Below are 27,077 nucleotides of genomic sequence, written 5' to 3' on the forward strand. Positions count from 1 at the left end.
CACACCTGCGTGGTGCTCTCCGGGCCCCGCGGCGCCCTGTCCGGGGCGCCCGCTGCTTTACCGGTGCTGCTGGTTGGTGCCTTGGCGCTTGCGGGTCAGCACCGCGCCGACAGGGTCTGCCCCCCAGCTCCTTTAAAACGCCCCCTTTTGCTGCAAACCAGTGGCCGGCGTGGTCTGGCCCCGGGAGACACTTTGGAAAGGGCCATCTGCCCACTTCCTGGCGGGGACGAGGCAGGTGTGTTAGGAAAGGTGAGCCGGGGCCAAAGCTGGGGTGGAGGGGAGTGCGGGCCCGGGCGGGAGGGAGGCCTGGAGCCTCCGCGGCCGCCCAGCCCCAGGTCCGAGTCCTGCCTGCAGGCGCAGGAATGTAACGAAGTGTGAGGCGGGGGCCGGGCGACGGGAGAAGGCCCCGCCGGCTACTTGCCCCCCTGCACCTTCTGGTCGTAGGTGCCCGCGTGCTTGTAGCCCGGCACGTAGCCCGACTCGTCCACCAGGTCCACGCGGCCCGCCCTGCCCTTGCCCCTGCCCGACGGGTCGAAGCGCTCCTTGTGGGAGCCCGTGAACTTGGTGGTGTCCGTGAGCCGCGACACGGTGGGCGAGGAGATGGCTTTCTGCAAGAGAGCGGGGAACGAGGTTAGGGAAGTCCAGCCCAGGGGCCCGGACCGCAGATGGGGGCCGCCGGCGCCCGGGAGCCACGCTTCTGCCTCCCTCCCGAGACCCGCCCGCCGCACTCACCGTCACCCCCGAGATGATGGGGGCCTTGCCCTCGACGAGCCTGTGCACCTCTCGGACGGCCGCCTCACCGCTCTTGTCTTTGAATCTCTTCTTGGCCAGCTCCTCCAGTGCTTCCTTGAACTGCTCGAATGAGATGGTCCTGCAGGACTTGCCCCTGCAGGGAGAGGGGGCTCAGGGGGCGCCCACCGGGCCCAGGCACCCCCCACGGGGAGGGGGCGCCGAGCAGCCACTGGGCTGGGCCCCGGTGTCATCGGGGGACCCTCACCCCACCTTCTTCCCACAGCCCAGAGCGAGTCTGCTGTTGAAACCCAGAACGTGCCCCTGCCCCGCCCTGGTCTGCAGCGTTGCACCCAACGGTCGGTTGCCATCGGCAATGGCAGCGAACATAAATCGTCTTGGAACAAAGTTGAAAGGAAGCATGTCCTTTGTGAACGACTGGACATCAAAACACATCCTTGTCTGGTTCTAAAGCGGGCGAGTGTGTGGCCTCCGTCAGAGGGAAAGTGGGTGAAGAGCACGTCGGATCCCACGGCACAGAGGCAGCTGCAGTCCTGGCTGGGGCCACCGGCCTGCGCGGGGTCGCCAGGGGGTGGGGGGCACGGTCCCCACTCGGGGACAGGATTGGGGGCCGCCTCCCCGTAGCCGGGGCCTGACCAGCACCGGGCGGGCTGGGGCACAGCCGGGACCCAGGAGCAGCTCCTTACCCAGACGCATCCCACGGCTGCCCGGCACCGGGTAGGTCATTCTCGCAATTTCTTTCTCCTCCCTCCCTCCCTCCCTCCCTCCCTTTTTGGCTGGGTTGCTTCGCGTGGGCTTTCTCTAGTTGCGCTGGCAAGCGGGGGCTACTCTTGGTTGAGGTGCGTGGGCTTCTCATAGCGGTGGCCTCCCCCATTGTGGAGCACGGGCTCCAGGCGCGCGGGCTCTGTAGTTGTGGCGCACGGGCTCAGCTGCTCCGCGGCATGTGGGATCTTCCCGGACCAGGGCTCGAACCCGTGTCCCCTGCATTGGCAGGCGGATTCACAACCACTGTGCCACCAGGGAAGTCCATTCTCGCAATTTCAAAATGGCTCTGGACTGGCTCTTGGTCTCTACGAATTTTAACTGAAAAACACTTTTGCCACTTTGGATCTTCCCCAGCTAATCCATCCAGTGAGGTTTTCAATGTTCTACAGTAAGAGGAGGTAGGGGGAGGTGCCCCGGGGACCAACAGAAAGGCTGCCTGCAGAAGCCAAGGGCTCGAGACAGCGCGGCCGCCGGCACCCAGGGGACCGGCTGGAGAGGCGAGAGCAGAGTGGGAGGGGGCTGCCCCCACGTCAGCACCGGCCGCAAAGCCCCAGGGACGGCCGCAGGGCGGCCACGGGACAGTCAAACAGGCCACATGTGAGGGTTTTTGACAAGGTTGCGAAAGCCAGTGAGCGGAGGTGGAACTGTCCTTTCAGCGGCCGGAGGCTGTGCGCAGAGGAAAGGGCCTGGCCTGTGCCCCACGCCGTCTACAGGATTAACTCAACTGGACCACAGTCCTGCGTTGATATCATAGACCCCGAACCATCCAACTTCCGGATGAGCATCCAGACGAAACTCTTCGTGACCTTGGCTTAGGCAAAGATTTTCTCAGGAACGACCCCCCCAAAAACAAACAGTCCGTAAAAGAAAAACAATGAATTGGACTTGACCAAAAATTTTAAAACCATGCTCTTCAAAAGATACTGTTAAGAGAAGTAAAAGACAAGCCACAGACGAGAAAATCTGATAAAGGACTTGTATCTGAAATACGCAAAGAACTCTTACACCTCAACAGCAAGAAAAAACCCAGTGTAAAAAGTTGGGCAAAATACTTGAACCGGACACTTTGTCGAAGATCTACAAGTGCAAACCAGCCCGTGAAGGCCGCTCCACGTCACTGGGCACCAGGGAAATCAGGTTGAACTGGGATGCGGCCCCGCCGCACACCCACTGGGACAGCGGAAGTAAGTAAACCAGATAAAAGGACACCACGGTGTGGCAGGGTGCAGGTGGCAGCATCCCCCAGAAGGTGGGCTGGCAGCCCACGCACAGCCCTGCGACCCCTCCTGGGTCTCACTCGCACGTAAACCTGTGCGTGGGTGTCGCTCTCCTATTCGTGGTTCTGTTCAGTCACCAGAACTCAGCCCAGCGGTAAGCGATAAACACGCCTCAGGACGTCCCCTGCGCATGCCGGGACTCACAGGCACTTGACACGTGAGTCTGAGGACACGGGACCTGCTGACCGCTCACCCCGGGGAGACAGTGGAGGGAGGACACAGCCCCAGGGGCCATGGGGAGGACGACCGAGTCGTGCCGCCAGCGAGGCCACGTGGGCGGATGGTGAGCGGAGCCCGAGAGGCCTGGACGGCTGTCGGGAGGGGCACCTGGACCGCAGGCCTCATCAGAGCCCCCGTGTCCGGCGGTGGGTTCCACCCCTCAAAGCCTGGCTGCGACACCACAGCGGCTCTGAGGTCTGTGGGGCGGGCTGGGGGGATCCCTTGGCCCAGCTGTCCCGGGCAGCGTGGTCCGGGCCTTGTCGGGGCGGGGAACCTGCCATCCCTGCTGGTTGCTGACCCGCGACGGCCCCGGGGCCCCACTTGTTTGTCCTGGGTTGTCCAAGGCGCTCCCGTCTCTATTCACGGACGCCAGGCCTGACTGCCAGCCTGGTGACCGGCCGCTGGGGCACCAGGCGCCACCAGCGTGAGTCACTCGGGCTGGGGGCGGGGGCGTGGCCGACGGGGCCTCCGTCAGAGGCCGCATTCAGATCGAGTGGACGTGCGGGCCCAGGGCGCTGACCTGCCTGCTGCACCTGGCGGGGCCGGGTGTCCCCACGTGTCCCCACCGTGACCGCCAGGCAGGGTCTCGGAGCCTGGTCTGGGCTGGCAGGGAGCTTTCCCCAGGGGGCCCCCGGTCCCCGCTGAGAGCAGTGCCTGGGGAGTTCTCGAATGACACTGCCAGCCTCTTCCTGGAGACACGTGATCACTTTACACGGCTCCCCACACACAGGGAGCCTGTTCTCGGGAGTGCACAGAACTGGAGGGGGTCCCCCCGCCAAGCCCCCCTCCTCCCGGCTCAGCGCTGGGGCCAACCAGCGCCCTGCTCAGAAGGCTGTTGTTCTGCTGGAAAGCCGGTCCAGCAGTAATGGGGTCACTGGTCACACACGCGGCCCCGTGGCTTGTGCTTCCCAGGCCCTGCGTCCCCCGACCTCCAGGCCCAACGCAGGGCATGCAGAGGGCTGAGCCCGGCCACTCCCGAAGGTCACCAGGGACACTCGGTGGCCAGGGATCTGGGCGGGGGGGTGGGGGGGTGGCCAGCGCAGCCCTCCGAGGACAGAGGTCTGTGTCTCCAGGGCCAGCGTCATGAAGGCCGCTGGACTTCGGCTAACATGTCCTAGGACGGAGCAAGGGGCCCCCTCTGGACCACAGATAACATGCCGCTTGGGGGCTGGAGAAAGCCGACTCCCAGGCTCCCCTGAGCAGCAGAAGCTGGGACCTGGGTGACCCGTCCAGAGAGCAGGAAGTGGGATCTGGAGGGCGAGACTAAGGCACCAACGAGGGTCAGAGGAGGCAGCCTCCGGGATATTCCCATCAGACCCTGGGCCAGCAGGGCTGTGCGGGTTGCCACGGGAGCGCTGTCTGGAGGACCTGGATGCCGTGTGAGGAGGCAGCGGCCCACACGTCTGGTTCCAGGCCTCGGGAGCGGGCAGAGCCAGCCCCCTGCTCCTGGGCCCCAGGGACCATGCTGCTGGCAACCTGGAATGAGGCTGCTCAAACCCAGGTCTGGCGGCCTCCAGGCCGGCCGCCTGAAGGGCAGCTGAGGCCCCAGCAGTCAGCCACTCCCCAGGCAGGAAAGAGCGCCCTACGTTCCTCCTGACTTCGCGAGGGCCTAACGCAGGCTGGAGGCTCAGGGAGGGGTTCTGGGGACACATGCACCTGAGGTCACTGAAACCACTTCCGGGTGTTTGGGGGAGGTCATCAAAAGACCTGCGTGCACTGGCGTCCAACACCGATATCAATGGGATGAGGAGCCAGCATGGGCGGAGTTGCCCGATTCCTGCCCCCCCGAAGCCTTGGCCCTCTGTAGACACACCAGGCAGGCCCCAAGGAGGCCAGGGCAGAAGCCGCTGGATGCCCTGCACAGCCTCGGGCGGCCAGGAGAGGCCCCCGCGGAGGACACTGTGAGACACCCAACGCCACAGCTGGAAGCACATGCTGGGATCAGGGCCCCGAATGCCGCAGCCTCACCCACCAGCCTGCAGGGAAGGGCAGGGCAGGGCCAGGCGCCGCTGGCGTGTCCGGGACTGCACAGCGCACCCGGCCTTGCCCGCTGCCCGCCGCTCCCGCGGGCATCCCGCCCGGCCTGGGTCTCTGCACCGATGCACCAAGCTCTGTGCTTCAGACAGTTCCCTCTGCGGCCCGTGCGGCAAAAATGGGCCGCGTCCCCAGCCCAACCTGCGTCCTCCTAACCTGAAGCCCAGACAGGGCTCCAGAGTCACGGGAAACGCCACCATTGGCCAGAAAGCCGGCGAGTGGGGGCCAGGAAGGGCCAGCAGAGCCCCCCTCCGCCTCCGCAGCCTTCCCACCTGGGCACACACGCAGGGGACCCTGCGGCCCACAGACCCCCGGCGGGACTGTTGGGGTGACACTCCTGCTTATGGGAACGGGGTCCTGAGTTAATTCCTTCGGCCCTGGGGCCGGGGGGGGTGGGGGGGTCCCGGAGACAGCAGTCTTCAATCAAGGCCTGGGGAAGAGCTGCAAGAAGCTTGTTTAAAACTTAACACATAGTAACATCCAAACAAACAAGCGCTGCCATGACGACGGGCCTAAACAGAGGCTGCAGATACGGGGCTGGCGGCAGGGCTGCAGAGTCATGGCAACCGCCCCAAACAGAAACAGCCGTCGGCAGTCAGCGACCCGTGTGGTTCCGCGCCCACGGCTCCCACGAGCTGAGGCGCTTCTGCCGTGGCTGCCACCTGGAGCAGCCGCGGCCCCACGACCCGCACCCCGGGCCGCGCACGTCCCCACCGCGCCCCGCACTCCTCAGACCTGGTCCCCCAGGGGGGGCTCCCAGCCTGTCCTGCAGGACCCCATGACCCGACTCAGGGCACCGCCCCCCAGGACCCCCCAGGGAGCACTGCCTTCCTCTCTGTTCCCAAGGCAAGGTCCCCCCCTGCACAGCTGGGAGGTCTGGGGGACCCTCCCCCAGAACAGGCTCTCCCAAGTGGGACACAGGTCACAGGGACCCCCCAGGGAGCTCAGGTCCAGGAGGGCGGGGCGGGAAGCCACAGGCTGGTCTTGACTGTGTCTTGACCACGACCCCTCGCCGGGCCGGGGCTGCAGCCGCCCACTTCCCGCGACAGCCCGCGCCCAGCAAGCCGAGGCAGAGACCCTGGGGCCCAGAGCAGCCGGGCTCTGAGGTGGGGCCCCTGTAGTGCCTGGGCGCCAGGGGCCAAGCCTCCTCCCTGAGTGTCTGAGCAGTGCCCTGCCCTCCAGAGCGGGACCGGGACCAGATGGGGCTCCCTTTCCCGGGGGGGCAGAAGGGCCCGTGTGCCTCCTGCACACGGGGTCTCCAAGGCCTGTCCAGGGCATCCGTGCTCCGGGTGAGCCGTGACCAGCAGAGTGGAGACCTGAGTTCTACGTGTGTGTGCGTGCACGTGCACGTGTGTGCGTGTCTGTGTGATGCCTCGGGGACGCTGTTGCTGTTCTCAGGTGTGGTCACGGGGTGTGAAGGGCAGGAGAAGGGGGAGCAGGCATATCGTTGCCCGGACCACACGCCCGAGCCCGTGTGCACACACGTGCAGACACGCACACGGAGAAGCACACGGTGCCGCCGTTCGTCATCCCCGCTCTTCTTCACACGCGAACGTCCCCCAGAGCGGAGGGGAGCGGCGCCACAGACGCCCACCTCCCGGACTCGTGCCCCCTGCCCCCAGCAGCCCCCGCGGGCCGGGCTCTGCCACCTGAGACCCCTCAGGCCGCGGCAGGCGGCTGCAGCAGCGTCCCTGACCTGGGCTCCCGGCCCCACGGGGGCATGTTCTGGTTCAAACTCCCGGGCATTGTCTTCCGGGCGGGGACGGCGTCCCGAAGCATCGCCTCCTGGCCGCCCAAGAGAACGCAGAGCCCCGCTCCCACCCCCCTGGTCCCAGGCGCACACGTACTTGATCTTGCTGAAGACGATGTCCACGTCGGTGACGGTCACGTTCCTGCCGTCGATCACCTGGCAGTCCCTGCACAGCTTGGACCAGTTCTTGCCATGCATCTCCTTCCCGGTGGCCCTGGTGTCCCCGTGCACCGCAAACCTCCGGAAGGCCTCCTCCAGGGCGCTGAGCTCCGGGCCCGCGGCGGCCGCCCCCTCGCTGGCACCCTCCGACTCCAGTGACAGCCTCTTGGCTGCCTTGTCCTTCGCGGGGTCCCCTGGGGACTTGGGGGGCGTCTTGTTGGCGGGCTTGGGGGGCTTGGGCCTGCTGTCAGCCATGCTACTGGGAGGAAGCAACAAGAGGTCACCTGCTTCTGCGGGCAGCTGCCCAAGGCCCCCGCTGCCCACGGACAGGGGCTGTGGCCCGCCAGCGACTGTGCGACCCCGGGACAAAGTGTCCATCTGCTGCAGGACACGGCGGGGCCCCTCCAGCCCCGGCACCCTGGCCGCCAAGTCCCCGACAGTCAAAGCCTCCAGCGCGGGGGAGCACGAGGCCAGCCTCCTGGGGCACTCGGGGCCCCTCCTGCTCTGGGGACTCCCCGAGTGACTCCTTCCCGGGCGTCAGTGGGGTGACACCATCCTCGGGGAAGGGATCCAGAACCTGTCACGCTGCTGCGCCCACCTCAGGGCCCAGTCTGCTGACCAGGGTGCCCCCCGCCCAGGGGGCCGAACAGACTGCTAGTAGGAGAGGGAAGCCCCAGGCGAGAGCCGGGGTCTGTGGAGACTCCGAGGGCCAAGCAGGGCTGCGGCCCGGGCCCAGGGTTGGGGGGGGGGTCATGTTGGGGGGGTGGCTGATGGCATCAGGAGCCCAGTGAATGCCCAAAGCTGGGCCCGGGTCCCCACGGGGCTGAGAAGACACCGCCACCTCCAGCAGCTCGGGGGAGCCGGGAGCTGAGCACCAACGCCCACCCCCAGGGTCACGGCTCGTGGTCGGCGGGGGGAAGCAGGCAACCCGGCATCGTGGGGGTCCCGAGCAGGGCCCCGCTGAACTCAGGACCTACAAGCTCCCCGAACAGAAAAGGCAGCGCAGCTCAAGAAGGCATGGTGGCTGGCGAGGATGGTCCAGGACCCGGGGGCTCAGGGCAGGGTGGACGTGACTGCGGCTGTGGTGATGAGCCCCAGGACCCAGCTCTCCATCCTGGGCTCCACGTTTGTAGCTTAATAAAGTAACCTGAAAATTACTTTAACAAAAGCAACAGGAGTGAGACCCTACATGCAGATGGGAAGCTCTCCAAGGTGACTTCCTGTTGTGGGGAGAAGCAGGACGGTGCGGGGAGCAGAAATAACACAGCCGATGTTGGGGCCATCGAGGACGAACAGCATCCACGTGTGGGCCTGCACCTCGTGACCAGGTGTCGCTGTGGCTGGCTGTGGATGCGGCAAACTGGAGGCCCAGCGGCCTCCGTCCCTGCTCCCTCCACGTGAGGCTTGTCAGCAGCTGGTCCCGGTGTGGGGCCAGGGCCAGGGGTAGGAGGAGCAGGTGGGCAGGTGAGGTGGAGGGAACTGTGTGAGTGCCACCTGGCCAGGCCCTGCTGAGGCACGGCTGACCCCGCGGGCTCCGGAGTTGGGAACTGATGAGGGATTCACGGCGAGTGTGGGGATGGACTGCATTACCGGATTTGCATTTTCAAATGAGGGTTTGGAGACGGCAGGGCAGCTGCAAGGTGGACTCACAGCCCAGAGTGGAAGGAGATGCAGGACGAGCGGACCTGGGGACACCTGCCCCGGAGTGTCCACCAGGCTCCAGGGACCATCCCACCATGGGGGCCCAGCTGTCTTCAGACACCACGTGATCCCCTGGCCCACCAGCCCCTCACAGGCTGTCCGTGCCCCAAAAAGGCGCCACGAGGCCTATGTCTCCAGAATGATTCTCCCTGGCAATGCCCTTAAGACGTGACTACCTGAAGCAAAACCTATAGAAAAGGTGACACAGGACAGACCATTATATGCCATAGTCACAGCTTCTGCGTGACATCAGCACACAGTGCCCCCAGCCAGGAGGGCTGGGAATCCATGTTAGCGATATGCCTGCAACAAGGCCAGGTGTGCCTGTGAGCTGGGCCAGGTGTGCATGTGAGCTGGGCCAGGTGTGTCTGTGAGCTGGGCCAGGTGTGTCTGTGAGCTGGGCCAGGTGTGTCGGTGAGCTGGGCCAGGTGTGCCTGTGAGCTGGGCCAGGTGTGCAAGTGAGCAGAGCCAGGTGTGTCTGTGAGCTGGGCCAGGTGTGCAAGTGAGCAGAGCCAGGTGTGTCTGTGAGCTGGGCCAGGTGTGTCTGTGAGCTGGGCCAGGTGTGCAAGTGAGCAGAGCCAGGTGTGTCTGTGAGCTGGGCCAGGTGTGTCGGTGAGCAGAGCCAGGTGTGCCTGTGAGCTGGGCCAGGTGTGCAAGTGAGCAGAGCCAGGTGTGTCTGTGAGCTGGGCCAGGTGTGCCTGTGAGCTGGGCCAGGTGTGCAAGTGAGCAGAGCCAGGTGTGTCTGTGAGCTGGGCCAGGTGTGTCTGTGAGCTGGGCCAGGTGTGTCTGTGAGCTGGGCCAGGTGTGCAAGTGAGCAGAGCCAGGTGTGCCTGTGAGCTGGGCCAGGTGTGCAAGTGAGCAGAGCCAGGTGTGTCTGTGAGCAGGGCCAGGTGTGTCTGTGAGCTGGGCCAGGTGTGCCTGTGAGCTGGGCCAGGTGTGCAAGTGAGCAGAGCCAGGTGTGTCTGTGAGCTGGGCCAGGTGTGTCTGTGAGCTGAGCCAGGTGTGTCTGTGAGCTGGGCCAGGTGTGCAAGTGAGCAGGGCCAGGTGTGCCTGTGAGCTGGGCCAGGTGTGTCTGTGAGCTGAGCCAGGTGTGTCTGTGAGCTGAGCCAGGTGTGCCTGTGATCTGGGCCAGGTGTGTCTGTGAGCTGAGCCAGGTGTGTCTGTGAGCTGGGCCAGGTGTGTCTGTGAGCTGAGCCAGGTGTGCCTGTGAGCTGGGCCAGGTGTGCAAGTGAGCAGAGCCAGGTGTGTCTGTGAGCTGGGCCAGGTGTGTCTGTGAGCTGAGCCAGGTGTGTCTGTGAGCTGAGCCAGGTGTGTCTGTGAGCTGGGCCAGGTGTGTCTGTGAGCTGAGCCAGGTGTGTATGTGAGCTGAGCCAGGTGTGTCTGTGAGCTGGGCCAGGTGTGCAAGTGAGCAGGGCCAGGTGTGCCTGTGAGCTGGGCCAGGTGTAAATGTGAGCAGAGCCAGGTGTGTCTGTGAGCTGGGCCAGGTGTGTCTGTGAGCTGGGCCAGGTGTGTCTGTGAGCTGGGCCAGGTGTGCAAGTGAGCAGAGCCAGGTGTGCCTGTGAGCTGGGCCAGGTGTGCAAGTGAGCAGAGCCAGGTGTGTCTGTGAGCAGGGCCAGGTGTGTCTGTGAGCTGGGCCAGGTGTGCCTGTGAGCTGGGCCAGGTGTGCAAGTGAGCAGAGCCAGGTGTGTCTGTGAGCTGGGCCAGGTGTGTCTGTGAGCTGAGCCAGGTGTGTCTGTGAGCTGGGCCAGGTGTGTCTGTGAGCTGGGCCAGGTGTGCAAGTGAGCAGAGCCAGGTGTGTCTGTGAGCTGGGCCAGGTGTGTCTGTGAGCTGGGCCAGGTGTGTCTGTGAGCTGAGCCAGGTGTGTCTGTGAGCTGGGCCAGGTGTGTCTGTGAGCTGAGCCAGGTGTGTATGTGAGCTGAGCCAGGTGTGTCTGTGAGCTGGGCCAGGTGTGTCGGTGAGCAGAGCCAGGTGTGCCTGTGAGCTGGGCCAGGTGTGCAAGTGAGCAGAGCCAGGTGTGTCTGTGAGCTGGGCCAGGTGTGCCTGTGAGCTGGGCCAGGTGTGCAAGTGAGCAGAGCCAGGTGTGTCTGTGAGCTGGGCCAGGTGTGTCTGTGAGCTGGGCCAGGTGTGTCTGTGAGCTGGGCCAGGTGTGCAAGTGAGCAGAGCCAGGTGTGCCTGTGAGCTGGGCCAGGTGTGCAAGTGAGCAGAGCCAGGTGTGTCTGTGAGCAGGGCCAGGTGTGTCTGTGAGCTGGGCCAGGTGTGCCTGTGAGCTGGGCCAGGTGTGCAAGTGAGCAGAGCCAGGTGTGTCTGTGAGCTGGGCCAGGTGTGTCTGTGAGCTGAGCCAGGTGTGTCTGTGAGCTGGGCCAGGTGTGTCTGTGAGCTGGGCCAGGTGTGCAAGTGAGCAGAGCCAGGTGTGTCTGTGAGCTGGGCCAGGTGTGTCTGTGAGCTGGGCCAGGTGTGTCTGTGAGCTGAGCCAGGTGTGTCTGTGAGCTGGGCCAGGTGTGTCTGTGAGCTGAGCCAGGTGTGTATGTGAGCTGAGCCAGGTGTGTCTGTGAGCTGGGCCAGGTGTGCAAGTGAGCAGGGCCAGGTGTGCCTGTGAGCTGGGCCAGGTGTAAATGTGAGCTGGGCCACGTGTGCATGTGAGCAGGGCCACGTGTGCATGTGAGCTGAGCCAGGTGTAAATGTGAGCTGGGCCAGGTGTGTCTGTGAGCTGGGCCAGGTGTGCATGTGAGCTGGGCCAGGTGTGCATGTGAGCTGGGCTAGGTGTGTATGTGAGCTGAGCCAGGTGTGCATGTGAGCTGAGCCAGGTGTAAATGTGAGCTGAGCCAGGTGTGCCTGTGAGCTGAGCCAGGTGTAAATGTGAGCTGAGCCAGGTGTGCCTGTGAGCTGGGCCAGGTGTGCAAGTGAGCAGAGCCAGGTGTGTCTGTGAGCAGGGCCAGGTGTGTCTGTGAGCTGGGCCAGGTGTGTCTGTGAGCTGAGCCAGGTGTGCAAGTGAGCAGAGCCAGGTGTGTCTGTGAGCTGGGCCAGGTGTGTCTGTGAGCTGGGCCAGGTGTGTCTGTGAGCTGGGCCAGGTGTGCAAGTGAGCAGAGCCAGGTGTGTCTGTGAGCTGGGCCAGGTGTGTCTGTGAGCTGAGCCAGGTGTGTCTGTGAGCTGGGCCAGGTGTGTCTGTGAGCTGAGCCAGGTGTGTCTGTGAGCTGGGCCAGGTGTGTCTGTGAGCTGAGCCAGGTGTGCCTGTGATCTGGGCCAGGTGTGTCTGTGAGCTGAGCCAGGTGTGTCTGTGAGCTGGGCCAGGTGTGCAAGTGAGCAGGGCCAGGTGTGCCTGTGAGCTGGGCCAGGTGTAAGTGTGAGCTGGGCCACGTGTGCATGTGAGCAGGGCCACGTGTGCATGTGAGCTGAGCCAGGTGTGTCTGTGAGCTGGGCCAGGTGTGTCTGTGAGCTGGGCCAGGTGTGCATGTGAGCTGGGCCAGGTGTGCATGTGAGCTGGGCCAGGTGTGTATGTGAGCTGAGCCAGGTGTGCATGTGAGCTGAGCCAGGTGTAAATGTGAGCTGAGCCAGGTGTGCCTGTGAGCTGAGCCAGGTGTGCATGTGAGCTGAGCCAGGTGTAAATGTGAGCTGAGCCAGGTGTGCCTGTGAGCTGAGCCAGGTGTGTCTGTGAGCTGAGCCAGGTGTAAATGTGAGCTGGGCCAGGTGTGTCTGTGAGCTGGGCCAGGTGTGCATGTGAGCTGGGCCAGGTGTGCATGTGAGCTGGGCCAGGTGTGTATGTGAGCTGAGCCAGGTGTGCATGTGAGCTGAGCCAGGTGTAAATGTGAGCTGAGCCAGGTGTGCCTGTGAGCTGAGCCAGGTGTAAATGTGAGCTGAGCCAGGTGTGCATGTGAGCTGGGCCAGGTGTGTATGTGAGCTGAGCCAGGTGTGCATGTGAGCTGGGCCAGGTGTGTATGTGAGCTGAGCCAGGTGTGCCTGTGAGCTGAGCCAGGTGTAAATGTGAGCTGGGCCAGGTGTGCATGTGAGCTGAGCCAGGTGTAAATGTGAGCTGGGCCAGGTGTGCATGTGAGCTGGGCCAGGTGTGCATGTGAGTTGGGCCAGGTGTGTCTGTGAGCTGAGCCAGGTGTAAATGTGAGCTGGGCCAGGTGTGCATGTGAGCTTAGCCAGGTGTAAATGTGAGCTGGGCCAGGTGTGCATGTGAGCTGGGCCAGGTGTGCATGTGAGTTGGGCCAGGTGTGTCTGTGAGCTGAGCCAGGTGTAAATGTGAGCTGGGCCAGGTGTGCATGTGAGCTTAGCCAGGTGTAAATGTGAGCTGGGCCAGGTGTGCATGTGAGCTGGGCCAGCTGTGCATGTGAGTTGGGCCAGGTGTGTCTGTGAGCTGAGCCAGGTGTAAATGTGAGCTGGGCCAGGTGTGCATGTGAGCTGAGCCAGGTGTGTCTGTGAGCTGGGCCAGGTGTGCATGTGAGCTTAGCCAGGTGTAAATGTGAGCTGGGCCAGGTGTGTCTGTGAGCTGGGCCAGGTGTGTCGGTGAGCTGGGCCAGGTGTGCCTGTGAGCTGGGCCAGGTGTGCAAGTGAGCAGAGCCAGGTGTAAATGTGAGCTGGGCCAGGTGTGCATGTGAGCTGGGCCAGGTGTGCATGTGAGTTGGGCCAGGTGTGTCTGTGAGCTGAGCCAGGTGTAAATGTGAGCTGGGCCAGGTGTGCATGTGAGCTTAGCCAGGTGTAAATGTGAGCTGGGCCAGGTGTGCCTGTGAGCTGGGCCAGGTGTGCATGTGAGTTGGGCCAGGTGTGCATGTGAGCTGGGCCAGGTGTGCATGTGAGTTGGGCCAGGTGTGTATGTGAGCTGAGCCAGGTGTGCATGTGAGCTGGGCCAGGTGTGCATGTGAGCTGGGCCAGGTGTGTCTGTGAGCTGAGCCAGGTGTAAATGTGAGCTGAGCCAGGTGTGTCTGTGAGCTGAGCCAGGTGTAAATGTGAGCTGAGCCAGGTGTGCCTGTGAGCTGAGCCAGGTGTAAATGTGAGCTGGGCCAGGTGTGCATGTGAGCTGAGCCAGGTGTAAATGTGAGCTGGGCCAGGTGTGCATGTGAGCTGGGCCAGGTGTGCATGTGAGTTGGGCCAGGTGTGTATGTGAGCTGAGCCAGGTGTGCATGTGAGCTGGGCCAGGTGTGCATGTGAGCTGGGCCAGGTGTTGTTTTAAAGGCGACAGCAACCCTGCCTCTCCTGGTTCCCCTTCCTCGAGCAGAACGCAGGTTTGCACTGAGACTAAAGGTGGAGTGTGTGTTCCTGCTTCCGCAGGTGTGAACGCACCTCCACCCCGACTCCCCAAACCAGCTCTCAGCCCCTCATTGCCAATGCCCCTCCTCATACCGCCCATAACCTACACCCTAGCTGCAGGCACTTCCTGCGATCGGACCAGGCCATAAGCATCTTGCCCCTTGGGATCCAGGTGCCTTCAGCCCCCGGGGCCCCTTCCACCTTCTGGGTCCTCTGGGCCCGAAGCCCCGGGCGGGTGCTGAGTGCACCAGGATAGCCAAGGCTCGCTGGAGGGAGGCCTGGGAAAGCTGCCGGCCCTGGGGTGGGGGGTCGGGGATGGCGTGCCTCGGGGGTCAGGATGGGGGCCAGAAGATGCGCACGTCTGGGAGCTGGGACCCGCACAGGGGACCCCCCGCCCCCAGCCCTGCCACGCCACGCGCTCCCAGCACCCGCCTGGGGCCCGTGTGACATCCCCACCCCCGCCTCCTGGGGCCCGTCTGGGAAACACTGGGTCTGACCCCTCTCCTCCCAGGCCCTGAAGGGGCGCTGCTCAGGCCTCAGGCCCGTCCCGCCGGCCTCCTTGACGCCAAACCTCCTGAAACTCGGAACCCGGCTCCACCTCACGCGGAGCGAGCTGGGCCGGCAGCACGGGGGCAACGCGGGTCACGGCCCGGCCACGGCGCCCGGACCCCAGCACGGGCTCTGCCGGGTCACCCGGCATCGCACCCCAAGTCCGGAACCTCCCCGCAACACAGCGGCCCCACTGGCGAGCCCCCTACTTGGAGGGTCGGGGAGCTGGGGGATCCAGAGGCCTCAGCGCGCTGTGGCCTCCGGGGCGCCCTGGGGTGTCGCTGGCGACGCGCTAGAGCTCGACGGGGGTCCTTGTCACCGACCTCGTCCTAGAGGCTGCTCGGGACCGGGAGACCGGCCCGCAGGTGGGGAAGGGCTCCCGGGACAGCGGATGCCGGAAGGAATCTTCTGGAGCCGCGAGCCGGGGTGGGAGCCCTGGGCTCTCGAGCTGCTGCTCAGGCGTCCCTGGTCCTCAGCCCCGTCGGCCCACCCCACGTGCCGCCCTCCTGCGCTCTCAGGGCCGGCGTGGTGCCCACGCCCTCCAGATGTCTACACCAAGCTGGGCCCAGGGGCGGCACCCTCCGCCGGGGCCGGGAGCCCAAGTCCCTGGGCCGTGGCTGCGCCCGCGGATGTGCCCACGGCCCGGGGTCCAGCTGAGACCCCGCTTCTGCGCAAGAACCGCACGGGCCCCGGAAATGCCAGGTTCCCGAGCATCTGACAAACTAGCCCTCCTTGGACCTCGATGGAGTGCCTGAGGCCGACCGGGCTGACAGTCTGCCGAGCGCACCTGACCTCGGCCGTGTAGGGCCTGGCCACAGAATGCCCCTCGCCGGATGCTGCTGGACGCGCAGAGGCAGCCCAGAGGCTCTGTGCCAAGCGCGGGAAGGAGGGGAGAAGTGCAGGGGGAGCAGGCGCTTCCCAGGGCGGCCCAGCCCCTTTGGACGGCTCAGCCCACCGGGGCCGGTCCCAGGACTGATGCGGACGGAGGGGCGGGGGAATAACAGCAGCAGCCCCAAGTAGGCCCCAAGCACAGCTGCTCCGGGGCCGCACAGGAGGCCAGGGCGCCTGGTCAGCTGGGCCCGGGGAGAACCTCCTTGACCCCTGCCGGGTGGGCGCACTGTACCCTCGCAGCCAAGATGAGGTGGGCGGGGTGAGGGTTAGGACAGAAAGTGCAGAAGACCAAGCGGCCAGCAGCCGGGGGGATGGATGCCGTCGCCTCCCCCTCCTCCCCTCCGTCCACCAGGGCTCAGGCCCCCAGGGTCGGGGCCCAGCTTCGCCCTCGGCGCAGCCCCTGGAAAAGGCACAGCCTCCTAGTGAACAGCCCAAGGGGAACAGAGGCGTCCGGGCCTGCACAGCCTCTGGCCCGGCCCGCTCCCCGGCCCGCAGCTCTGGCTCCTTACTTCAGCGTCCACTGGAACACAACACAGCCCTTTGGCAACTGTTCACAGTTTAATCATAATACGGCCACCCCTCCTCGGCGGCCCGACACTCGACGTGAACGACCACTCGTCCCAGGCAGCGGCAGCCCCCCAGGCGGGCGCAGAGCGGCCTCTGAGCGCCGGCCCCGCAGAGCAGGCGGCCCCGGGAGTGTCGGGCGTGGAGGCAGCCCTGCCGCCTTCCCGTCCCTGCAGGGGCCCCGGCGGGACGCGACGCGACGAGCGGCCGCACCGTCCGAGCAGGGTGCTGCGCGGGCCCCGGGGCACGTGCTTCAGGCCGTAGGCCTGGAACAGCCCGTGGGGTTGGGACCTCCTGCACTGGGGCTAGGCCATCCCTCGGGGCAGCCTGGGAACCAGTCACAGCCACACCGTCCCCTGCGCCCAAGTCAAACGCGGTTTCTCTGGGACGAGAGAGAAGAAGTGGGTAGCTGAGGGCGCCCTCCTGGGGGCCGTGGCCATCCTGCGTCCCACGCTGCCCTGCAGTGAGATCTCCGTGGGAGCCGCACCCTCGGGCCTGGGGGCTCCTGCTGGTGGGGCAGGCGGGGGAGGGGACGGGGACGGCGGGAGGAAGGGGCCAGGACAGGTTTGCCACCCCTGCCCCTCAGAAGAACTGATGTGGACAGCAGGAACTTCTCTGGGTCACCACGAAGCTGGGGGCTTTGGGGGGACTCACTCTGTTGGGACCCCTTGGCCTCCCAGGAACCATATCCTGGGCCCCAGTCCCCCGGTCCCAGAGCCGGTCTCTACTGTTTGTCAGCATGTTTCTTACAAAATCCGAGAACACGGCATCTGCAGCCAACCTGGGGTCGGGTGGGCCCTGTGCAGGGCACGTGTAGTGGGTGAATGGCGGCCCCGAGTCAGGTGTGTCCACGTCCTCGCAAGGTGGAGGAACCTTGTTTGGAAGAAGGGTCTCTGCAGACGTCATCAAGCTAAGGATCTCGAGATGGGTCCACTCTGGACCAGGGTGGCCCTAAGTCCATTGACAGGTGTCCTTACAAGGGACGGAAGAGGAGACACACAGACACAGAGAAGCCACGTGAAGACGGAGGCCAAGACGGGAAGGACGTGGCCACAAGCCCAGGGATGCCCGGAGCCCCGGGAGCTGGAAGAGGCAGGAGGGACCCTCCCTGGTGCCTCTGGAGGGAGCGCGGCCCTGCGACACCTCAATCTCGGACTGGGAGTCTGGCCTCAGAACTGGGAGAGGACACATTTCTGTAGTTTTCAGTCAAAAGTCTGTGGTCCTTTGTCACAGCAGCCCCAGGACCCGCACACAGCAGGGACACCAGAAGGGGGTCCCTGCCCCAGAGAAAAACGCCTGCAAAGGCCCAGAGGAGTGAAGCCTGGGCGGCGGCACAGAACCCAGAGGCGAGAGCGGGCAGAGCAGCCTCCCCGCAGACAGGGTCTGGCCTCGAGGTGGCGTGCACGTGAGACCCTCAACAGGAAGTCTGTTGGCTCCAGGAACGTGGAGCTGCCCGCGGATGGCCTGGCCTCTTCCCGACGGCAGGCGCCCTGCGGTCACCACGTGCCCGCACGGCAGGTCCTGGGCCAGGCCTCTCAGGCCACCCGAGACCCCACGGACCCCACAGCGTGGAGGGCAGGCTGGGGCCCGGGGAGGGCGGGCGGGGCAGGGAAGCCAACCGCAGGGCCAGGAGGAGCAGAGGGGCCTGCGGGGAAGGGCCGCTGCCTGGGTCTGACGGCTGGCAGGGGAGGGACAGTGTCGCCTGCAGGCCGCAAAGCCTCTCCTGCCCCAAAGCAGCCGGCACAGGTGTGAAGCGCAAACCCAGAGGCAGCCCGAGGGTCTCCGAAGTGGTTTGCAGCCCAGCCCTCACTCCCCCTCCGCCAGACAGCTGGGAGGCTTCCCACCAACCACGGGGACTGAAAAGCCCCAGGCCCCCCTGCCCTGGAGGGCAGGGGACCCTGAACAGACCAGCCCTGCCCTGGGGGTGGCGGACGGCGCCCGGGAGTCAGGGGCGGGGGCCGCTGGCAGGGGCGGTCAGGTCGGCTCCTCTCAACCCCCAGCGTGGATGCGGGGATCTGGATTGCTGGTGCCCCAAACACCGGCAGGACACACATAAGCACTCCTGAGGAGGAGACGACCATTGGAGAGGGAAAAACACAATATCCACACATGATAAAAAAAACAACCAGGCCCAAGAGGGGGAACAAGTGCCAAGAACTTGCAGAAACAACAGGAAGCAGAAACGACTAGAGGTCCCAGTTCCTGGAGCTCGATCAGACGTTGAGTTTAAAGTAACTACGTGAACCGTGTGCAAAGAAGAAAAAGGACAAGATGAGGAATTCCAGCAAAGAACAGGAGCTGTAAGAATGCAGGAAGCAGATCTGAAAAAAGAACACCTTAGAAATTCTAGCCCTAAAAAGCACAATAACTAAAATTCAGAACTCAGTGGATGGGTTTCACAGCAGAGCAGATTAAAGAACTCGTGGATCAGAAATACCCAAAAGAAAACAGCTAGATGTGGTGGCAACGTGTGTGTGTGCACACATGTACATACATGTGTGCATGTGTATGGTGTACACACATAGGAAAATCGTATGTGGGTACACCATCATATGTGAGGTAAGCTGCCATCTAAGAAGTTAGGAAAAAAACCTCAGCAAATTAAGGACAAAGGCGTTAGAAACAATGAAGATAAAAGTAAAAATTAATAAATTAGAAAACAAATCTATAATACAGAGGACCAACGACATCAAAAGTTAATGCCTTGAAAACACTGATAAAATTGATAAATACTGGGGACGTTAATCAAGTGAAAAAAAGAGAAGGTCCAAATATCCAATACCAGAATGGAAAATGAGGACATCCCTACAAGCTCTACAGATATTAAGGGATTAAAATATAGTAAGAGAATATTATAAACAATTTTAGACCAACATGTTTGATAATTTAAATGAGATAGACAAATTCCTAAAAACAAAACAAAAGCCATTTCACCAAACAGTAACAAGAAGAAATATATTCTTATAATTGCTCTTGTATTTATTATTAATTCTTATAATTATTGAGGATTTGAATTCTTATTTAAAACCCTTCTCACAAATTAAAGATGATACCAACAGATGGAGAGATATACCATGTTCTTGGATTGGAAGAATCAACATTGTGAAAATGACTATACTACCCAAAGCAATCTACAGATTCAATGCAATCCCTATCAAATTACCAATGGCATTTTTTACGGAGCTAGAACAAATCATCTTAAAATTTGTATGGAGACACAAAAGACCCCGAATAGCCAAAGCAGTCTTGAGGCAAAAAAATGGAGCTGGAGGAATCAGACTCCCTGACTTCAGACTATACTACAAAGCTACAGTAATCAAGACAATATGGTACTGGCACAAAAACAGAAACATAGATCAATGGAACAAGATAGAAAGCCCAGAGATTAACCCACGCACCTATGGTCAACTAATCTATGACAAAGGGGGCAAAGATATACAATGGAGAAAAGACAGTCTCTTCAATAAGTGGTGCTGGGAAAACTGGACAGCTACATGTAAAAGAATGAAATTAGAATACTCCCTAACACCATACACAAAAATAAACTCAAAATGGATTAGAGACCTAAATATAAGACTGGACACTATAAAACTCTTAGAGGAAAACATAGGAAGAACACTCTTTGACATAAATCACAGCAAGATCTTTTTTGATCCACCTCCTAGAGTAATGGAAATAAAAACAAAAATAAACAAGTGGGACCTAATGAAACTTCAAAGCTTTTGCACAGCAAAGGAAACCATAAACAAGACTAAAAGACAACCCTCAGAATGGGAGAAAATATTTGCAAATGAATCAACGGACAAAGGATTAATCTCCAAAATATATAAACAGCTCATTCAGCTCAATATCAAAGAAACAAACACCCCAGTCCAAAAATGGGCAGAAGACCTAAATAGACATTTCTCCAAAGAAGACATACAGACGGCCACGAAGCACATGAAAAGATGCTCAATATCACTAATTATTAGAGAAATGCAAATCAAAACTACAATGAGGTATCACCTCACTCCTGTTAGAATGGGCATCATCAGAAAATCTACAAACAACAAATGCTGGAGAGGGTGTGGAGAAAAGGGAACCCTCTTGCACTGTTGGTGGGAATGTAAATTGATACAGCCACTATGGAGAACAGTATGGAGGTTCCTTAAAAAACTAAAAATAGAATTACCATATGACCCAGGAATCCCACTACTGGGCATATACCCAGAGAAAACCGTAATTCAAAAAGACACATGCACCCGAATGTTCATTGCAGCACTATTTACAATAGCCAGGTCATGGAAGCAACCTAAATGCCCATCAACAGACGAATGGATAAAGAAGTTGTGGTACATATATACAATGGAATATTACTCAGCCATAAAAAGGAACGAAATTGAGTCATTTGTTGAGACGTGGATGGATCTAGAGACTGTCATACAGAGTGAAGTAAGTCAGAAAGAGAAAAACAAATATCGTATATTAATGCATGTATGTGGAATCTAGAAAAATGGTACAGATGACCCAGTTTGCAGGGCAGAAGTTGAGACACAGATGTAGAGAATGGACATATGGACACCAAGGGGGGAAAACTGCGGTGAGGTGGGGATGGTGGTGTGCTGAATTGGGCAATTGGGATTGACATGTATACACTGATGTGTATAAAACTGATGCCTAATAAGAACCTGCAGTATAAAAAAAACAAAGAAAACAACTAATACTAAACTTTCATTGGGTTATTTGTATGGAAATATGTTAATATAAATGTTTCAGACATTACATGAAATTTCTAAAAATTTTATATTTGTATTTGTATGGAAATATGTATAGAAGTATGTTAATATAAATGTTTCAGACATTACATGAAATTTCTAAAAATCTTATATTTGTATTTAAAAATAAAAATAAAAATAAAATAAAACCCTTCTCACAAAGAAAACTCCAGGCCTGAAAGACTTTACCAGCAGATTCTTCCTTATATTGAAAGAAGAAATAATGTCAGTCTTACACAAATTCTTCCAGAGAAGAGTAAAAGATGAAACACCCCACCCCGACTCATTCTGGCTAAAATAATCCTGGGACCAAAACCTGATAAGGGCGTTACAAGAAAAGAAAAATTTATGCCAATCTCACTTACAAACACAGATACAAAAACCCTAAACACAATATTAACAAACTGAATCCAGTAATAGATAAAAAGGATCAATACCTTACAATCAAGTTTGGTTTATGCCAGAAATGCAAGGTTCATTTAACATTAACTTAATATAATTCATCACATAACACAATACAGAACCAAAATCATATTATCATCTTGCAGCCATAGCATTTGATGGATTTCAGCATTTATTCACCACAAAAATTCTCAGCAAATTAGAAAAGGAAATAAGTTCCTTAATTTGATAATGGGTACCTACAAAAAGCTACAAAATCATCACACTTTGAATATTGAAAATTTTTCTTTTCAAACTGGAGTAAGAGAAAGACGCTTGCCTGCTATCAACACTTCTACTCACTGTGTCAGTGTGGTAAGATAAGGAAAGGAAATAAATATGATATAAACATAGAAAGGAAGAAATAAAACTGGCATTATTTGCAGTTTCTATGACTGTGTACATACAAAATCCAAAGGGATCCCAGGAAAACTATTAGAATCAGCGTGAGTTTAGCAAGGTTTCTGGATACATGGTCAACATACAAAAATCAATTCTATTTCCACGTAGCAGCAAAACCAGACAATAAAAGGTATTTAGAAATATACCATTTTAAAAAAAGTGAGGAAATATGAATTACCTAGGAATAAATTTAACAAAAGATGTGCAAGACCGTCGACACAGAGACTATGAAGCATTATTGAAAGAATAGTGATATTATGAACATGGATTAAGTCTGAAATACAAAGATGTCAATTATCCCTAAATTCATCCACAGTTTTAATTTAATCCAAATAAAAATTCTAACACTTTTTATGTCTGGGTAGTGAGACAAGCTGAATGTAAAATATACACGAAAAGGCAAAGAACCATGAATTAACCAGCGATCTTGAAGGAAGAACAGGTGGAGGATTTGCCCAGCGGTTTCAAGACTTGATGGAAAGTTCTGGAAATGAAGCCCGTGTGGTGTGGTGTGTGGTCCTGGTACAAGGACAGAAAATAAACCACCGGGCAGAAGAGAGCCCCCAATCCACCCGCACACGTGCAGAGACGGTGTGGACCACAAAGGTGGTCCTGCAGGAAAAGCGGGGAAGAAAACTTTTTCAACAAAAGGAGACGGGCTGACTGAACAGACACACGGAGAAAAATGGAGATTAATTCAGGAACAGATTGAAGCAGGAAAGGCAAAATCACTAAGCCGCAGGAAGGGGATGCGTGAGAGCACCTGATGTCCTGGGTGGGAAAGACTCTACACAGGACGCGAAAACCACTTCCCCGAAAGGAAGAGATTCCTAAACCGCACCAGATTAAAGCTCAGAACTTCCATTCACCAAAACATATCATTAAGGAGCGAAAAGACAGCCGCGGGGGAGAGGAGGTGTCTCTTACATGCAACACACACTGCTGTCTCCAGAATCTAGAAGGAACCCTGTGGACCAACCAGAAAAAGGCAGCTCTAGAGAAATGGGCAGGGACTCGAGGAGGCCCAGCACATCCAGACTCCCGGTCACTGGGGGGGACGCCGGGCTTCGTTACCTCGGCCGGAAACGCAGGCTCTGGCACGCACCCGCCAGAGCGCCACCCGCCAAGAGGCCACTGCGCCCTGCCCGCTGCCGGCGGCTGTGGAGCGCGGCCGCCAAGGGGCTTCGACCCCGGGGAGCCGCCGGTACCATCGGCTACGGCTGGAGGGGGACGGGGCGCCGAGGGCCCAGCAGAAACATTCGCACGCGTTCTCCGAGGAACACGCAGGGGGGCTCCAGGCAGCCACGCCAGAGCGTGGAAATAACCCCACGGCCCGGGGCCCACACAAGACATCAGCGGACGGTGACGGGTTCACGGAACGGAGCGTGCACCGGCTCCACGCGGCACTGCCCGACATGCGCCAGCGCGGCAGGGCACGTGCTCTGAGGGAGGAAGGTCGAACGCTAAACCGGAGAGGTGGGGACACAGGCTCAGGCAGTAAAACCACAGCAAAAGCAGAGCCCCTCCCCAGGAACGGGCTGGGGGGGCAGCCACAACCCCGGCAGGAGGACGGAGGAGCAGCCTCGGGACATCTGGAGGCCTGGGGGCCGAACAGCCAGCAGAGCCAGGGCGGGGGAGACGAGGCCCAGATGAGCTGCGGGAACCGCCTTCCCAGGAAGGCAGCTTGGTGCTGGCGGCTCCTCCCAGGCTCCGAGGCCCATGGCCCCCCGCACCCAGAGGCAGTGGGAGTGGGAGGCGTGAACGAGGCCCCCGGAGGATGCTGGCTTTTGTGACATTCCCGCTGGAGCGAGAGCTTCCCAGGGCTGACCTGGCCGGGCTCACCTGGCACCTGCTGTCTGTTGAACAGATGGGTGCAACAGGGTTACAGGATGAGACCTTGGGAATGTGGCCCAAAGAGGGGAGACTGTGCTGGGACAATTGGACATGGGACACGCTGGGGACACAGGGGGACACTGTGCTGCGGGACACAAGGTGATGGGCAGGAAAGGGCTCCAGGTGTTCTTAACTTTTACGCTTGAAAAAAGGTAAGGACCAGTCCTTCCTCTTCACAAATCTAATTACGAAAAGGAAAAGTGGGCGTGAACGCGCTCTTCCAAGGTGAGCTCACACCCCCCCCCTGCTAGTGGGGGTCGCAGAAGACACTTGGGTTTGGTACCAAAGTCAGAACACCATCGTTTCCTCACACCCCGTGAAAGACGTTTTACATTTCTTCACCAAAGAAGGTCCTACATTTGGACATTTAGACATTAAATTACAATTGAGCTTCACTGCATGTCACTGCACATCCTGTACAGTTAAAGGGGAAATCTGCAAGCTGAGAACAGTCTTGCTTCCCTGTCAGCAAACGAGATTTGGAGACAGCATGCCACGTCCCTGTGGGGAGCTGCCCTTCCCCCATATGCCCTTCTTGGGGGCTGCAGATCACAGAACCCGCACCCTCCCCTGTCACCCCAGCAGGGCCAATCAAAGCCATTTCCAGGAAGGCCATGTGGATGCCGCTGAGGGCGTTCCCCCTCTGAAGAGGCTCTGCTGAGCTGGGACTCGTGGCGCGGATGCTGTGGCCTGGGGGTGCCGATTTGGGGATTCCACGGGTTGTGACACCATGGTTACCTCCCCACCCAAAGAGGAGGCTGGTCTCCCCAGGAGGGGCTGAAGAGTGGGGCGAGCCCACACGGGGCGCGGGAGACCACGTCTGAGCCCCAGATGCCGCTGGGTCCCCCCCAGGCAGCTCCCCACCTTCCTTCCCAGGAAACACCTGCTGCTGAAGCAGTAGGAGTTGGGCGTGTGTCGATTCTCCTGCCTAATCCCAGCATCTGCCTGGTCCAGGGTTTTGGGCTCAGGTGGCCTCTGCACAGTGCCCAGCACCCTCGGTCTGGGGTGGTTTCCGGATGGTGCCAGGTTGGGCCCAGGGCGCGGACCTCCCGACCTAGGGCGGACCTGACCCTTCAAGGTGCAGAGGGGGCCGTGCCTCATGGCCCCAGTAGCCCCGGATGGCGTCTCCTGTACGTGCTCCTCTGGCCTCACAGCAGCATCACCAGCTATAAATAGCCCTGGCGCTAAGCCAGCAAGCCTCTCCCTGAGGAAGCTTCTAATTCTCAGCCTCTTCTGCAGGGAGCGGCTCCACTGCCCACCAGGGAGGGAAGCCACGAGGACACAGCCCCGGAGGACAGTTTGGCTGCTCAAAGGTTTCTCTTAATCCTCGATCAGTGACCAGTCATTTTAATTTTCTTTACGAAATTCTCCTGTGATTTGCACATTTCCCACAATGAGCATCTATAACCTTGTATATAGTTAAAACAGTTTATTTATTGCAACTTCAAAGGATTCACGAAGATCAGCCAAACAACACCGAGGAGATAAGAATTCGGCCAACACAGCTTCCTCTAGGCTCCATCACTTCGTCATTCCAAAAAGATGGAGAAGAATTTTTTAATGTAGTACCTAAATTAGGGTACCTTTCTGAGTCACAGATCCTTCTGGAAATCATGAAGGCCCTTTCCCCAGGAAAACACACATACCCTTGCGTGGCACGCATTTTGCAGATGCCCCCAGGAAATTCACCAGCACCCCCTTCCCCCATCACTCATCACTGGGCCCTGGGATCCCAACCATGTGGTGGGAACAAGGGCTGGTACCAGAGGACGGATCATGGAGTCCAGTTTAAGGCACTCGCAAGGCGCCTGTCCCATGGCCCCCGCCCCTCCCCCCATTTCCTGCCTGCTCCAAGCTCTCCCTCCCCAGCCCCATTGCTCCATCCCCGGATGTGGTCCTAGTGCACTTGGAGTTCAGGTCAGGGTTTACTGATCACCTCCTAGGCGGCAGGGGCTGGCTCAGGCCCTGGGGAGGCCCCCCCAGCACACCCTCCCTGAGAGACTGGCCACGGGGAGTCCTGGGAGGTGGTGGTGGGGGCCGTGGGAGCTAGGTCTTTTATCGTTTATAAACGTCAGATGAATTAGCCAGTAAATACACAGACGGATGACAGCATAGCTGGCTTAGCCTAAAAGGTGTCCCATCATCAGAGAGTACAAAACGCCTATCAAAACAGCAGTCACAGAGAGGGTTTTCTTCCCACCTCATTTCAAGGCTTCATTTACATAACTGAAACCGCAGAATAAAGGGTTTCTCTGGATCCTCCTTCAAGGGCGGGGCACTGGTCCCCAGGGGCGTGTGGAAAAAATACACTGGCAGCCAACCTCTTTATCTTGATTGCCGGGTTATGTGCCCACATGCGATAAGAAAACAGAACACCCCTCCGGGGATGCTTCTGGATTTGCAAAGTGTAGGCCTGACCCTCTCACCTGCACCGATATGGCGACGTTAATGCCGGACCGAGAGGGGCGGCCGAGTTATCGCCAAAGGATCACGTACATTCTCGGCCAGTGGACACAAACGGCCCTTTCTGTGGCCCTGGGTCTAAAATTCGTGCTGTATGACAGCGGCTTCATTTCAAACCCTCTAAGCCCTAATGTCCCGCCGTCTCGCCGGCAGCCGCCACCCCAGGCCTGGGCATGTGAACGGTGTTTATGTAGCAGGACACGGAGAGGGAAGGGGCTGCGAGGGGCGTCCTCTGTCGCGATACGCACCGACGCGAAGAAAGGCCAAAGCGCCTCATTTAGGGCCCAATTATAAACCTGTACCTTTGCATCGCCGGTCGCTCCAGCCCGCGCCCCCGCGTCCCCAAACCCGCGCCCGGACGCAGCCACGGGGGCCCGAGCGCCGCGCGGATAGCCGGCAGCTCCGGGGCGCAGGGCGCACGGACGCATTGGGCCTCGGGGAAGGGGCGCGGCGGGCGCCGGGAATGGGTGGCGCGCCCCGGCCTGCGGGCGCAGGTGGCAGGAGGAGCAGGGGGCCCTGCGCGCCGCGCCCCGGGACGGAGCCCCGCGGCCCCTTACCTCGGAGATGCGGCGACTGCAGCGGCGGCGCCTCCGCGACTCGCGCGCGAGCGACCCGGTACCCAGCCTGCGCTCGCGCCGCAGCTCCCACCCCGCCGGCTCCGCCCCCGGCCTCAGGCCCGCCCCCAGACCCGCAGGCGCGCCCCCCGGCCCACAGCTTCCGCGCCCGGTCCGCCCCACGCCCTGCCCTCCCCGCGCTCCCATTGGAGGACCCGTCCCAGGACCCGCCCCCCAGCCCCCACTGGCCCCCTCTCGGACCCGCCCCCAAGGCCCGCCCCGCCCGCTCCTGGCGGCTCCGCCCCGACCCCTCCCTCCCGGGCTGCAAGGCGGACTGAGGCCGTCCGAACGCAGACCCTTCCTTACAAGGAGGGTCGGCGCTGGCCCCAGGGCCACACGGCTCCGCGGGACGGGGTGTCGCCCGTGCGGTCCCACCTGGCCCTCCGGGACCCCGGACGCGGGTCGACGGATGGGCGCGAGGACGGGCCTCCCGGCTGGGGCGGCCGGGCGCTGGCCTCTCTGCGGAGACGCTCGGGCCAACGCTGGGGTCCGGGGTGGCCGGGCTCGGACCCCACGGAGGGGAGCAGGGTGGGGCGGGGAGTGGGGCCGCCCCGCGAGAGTTTGGGGGACAGTGGGAGGGTGAGGCGAGCGCCCGGCTGGGGTG

At 60.1% G+C, this 27,077-nt stretch overlaps 1 protein-coding gene across 2 annotated transcripts; it reads right to left on the bottom strand.

Moving 5' to 3' along the window:
* Window positions 1-398: 398 nt before the first annotated feature.
* Window positions 399-26,492, bottom strand: TPPP (tubulin polymerization promoting protein). 2 transcript variants are annotated; one of them, XM_057540785.1, is made up of 4 exons: window positions 26,417-26,492; window positions 6,893-7,210; window positions 733-886; window positions 399-608 (listed from the first exon to the last, which is right to left on the bottom strand). In XM_057540785.1, the coding sequence occupies exons 2-4, from the start codon at window positions 7,207-7,209 to the stop codon at window positions 414-416; spliced, it is 666 nt and encodes a 221-aa protein (XP_057396768.1). In that variant the 5' UTR covers window position 7,210; window positions 26,417-26,492; the 3' UTR covers window positions 399-413. The 2 variants fall into 2 exon arrangements, with proteins under 2 accessions (XP_057396768.1, XP_057396767.1); XM_057540784.1 differs by having other exon boundaries at window positions 6,893-7,213.
* Window positions 26,493-27,077: the final 585 nt, after the last annotated feature.

Source organism: Balaenoptera acutorostrata, chromosome 2 (assembly GCF_949987535.1).
Source record: "Balaenoptera acutorostrata chromosome 2, mBalAcu1.1, whole genome shotgun sequence".
Classification (NCBI taxonomy): Eukaryota; Metazoa; Chordata; class Mammalia; order Artiodactyla; family Balaenopteridae; genus Balaenoptera; species Balaenoptera acutorostrata.

Excerpts from the sequence above, each read along its gene's own strand:
- TPPP (XM_057540785.1), bottom strand. The coding sequence starts at position 7,209 with ATGGCTGACAGCAGGCCCAAGCCCCCCAAGCCCGCCAACAAGACGCCC. Across the intron at positions 887-6,892 it reads ATCGTCTTCAGCAAGATCAA|GGGCAAGTCCTGCAGGACCA; the intron begins GTACGTGTGCGC and ends CTCTCCCTGCAG. Across the intron at positions 609-732 it reads CCATCATCTCGGGGGTGACG|AAAGCCATCTCCTCGCCCAC; the intron begins GTGAGTGCGGCG and ends GCTCTCTTGCAG.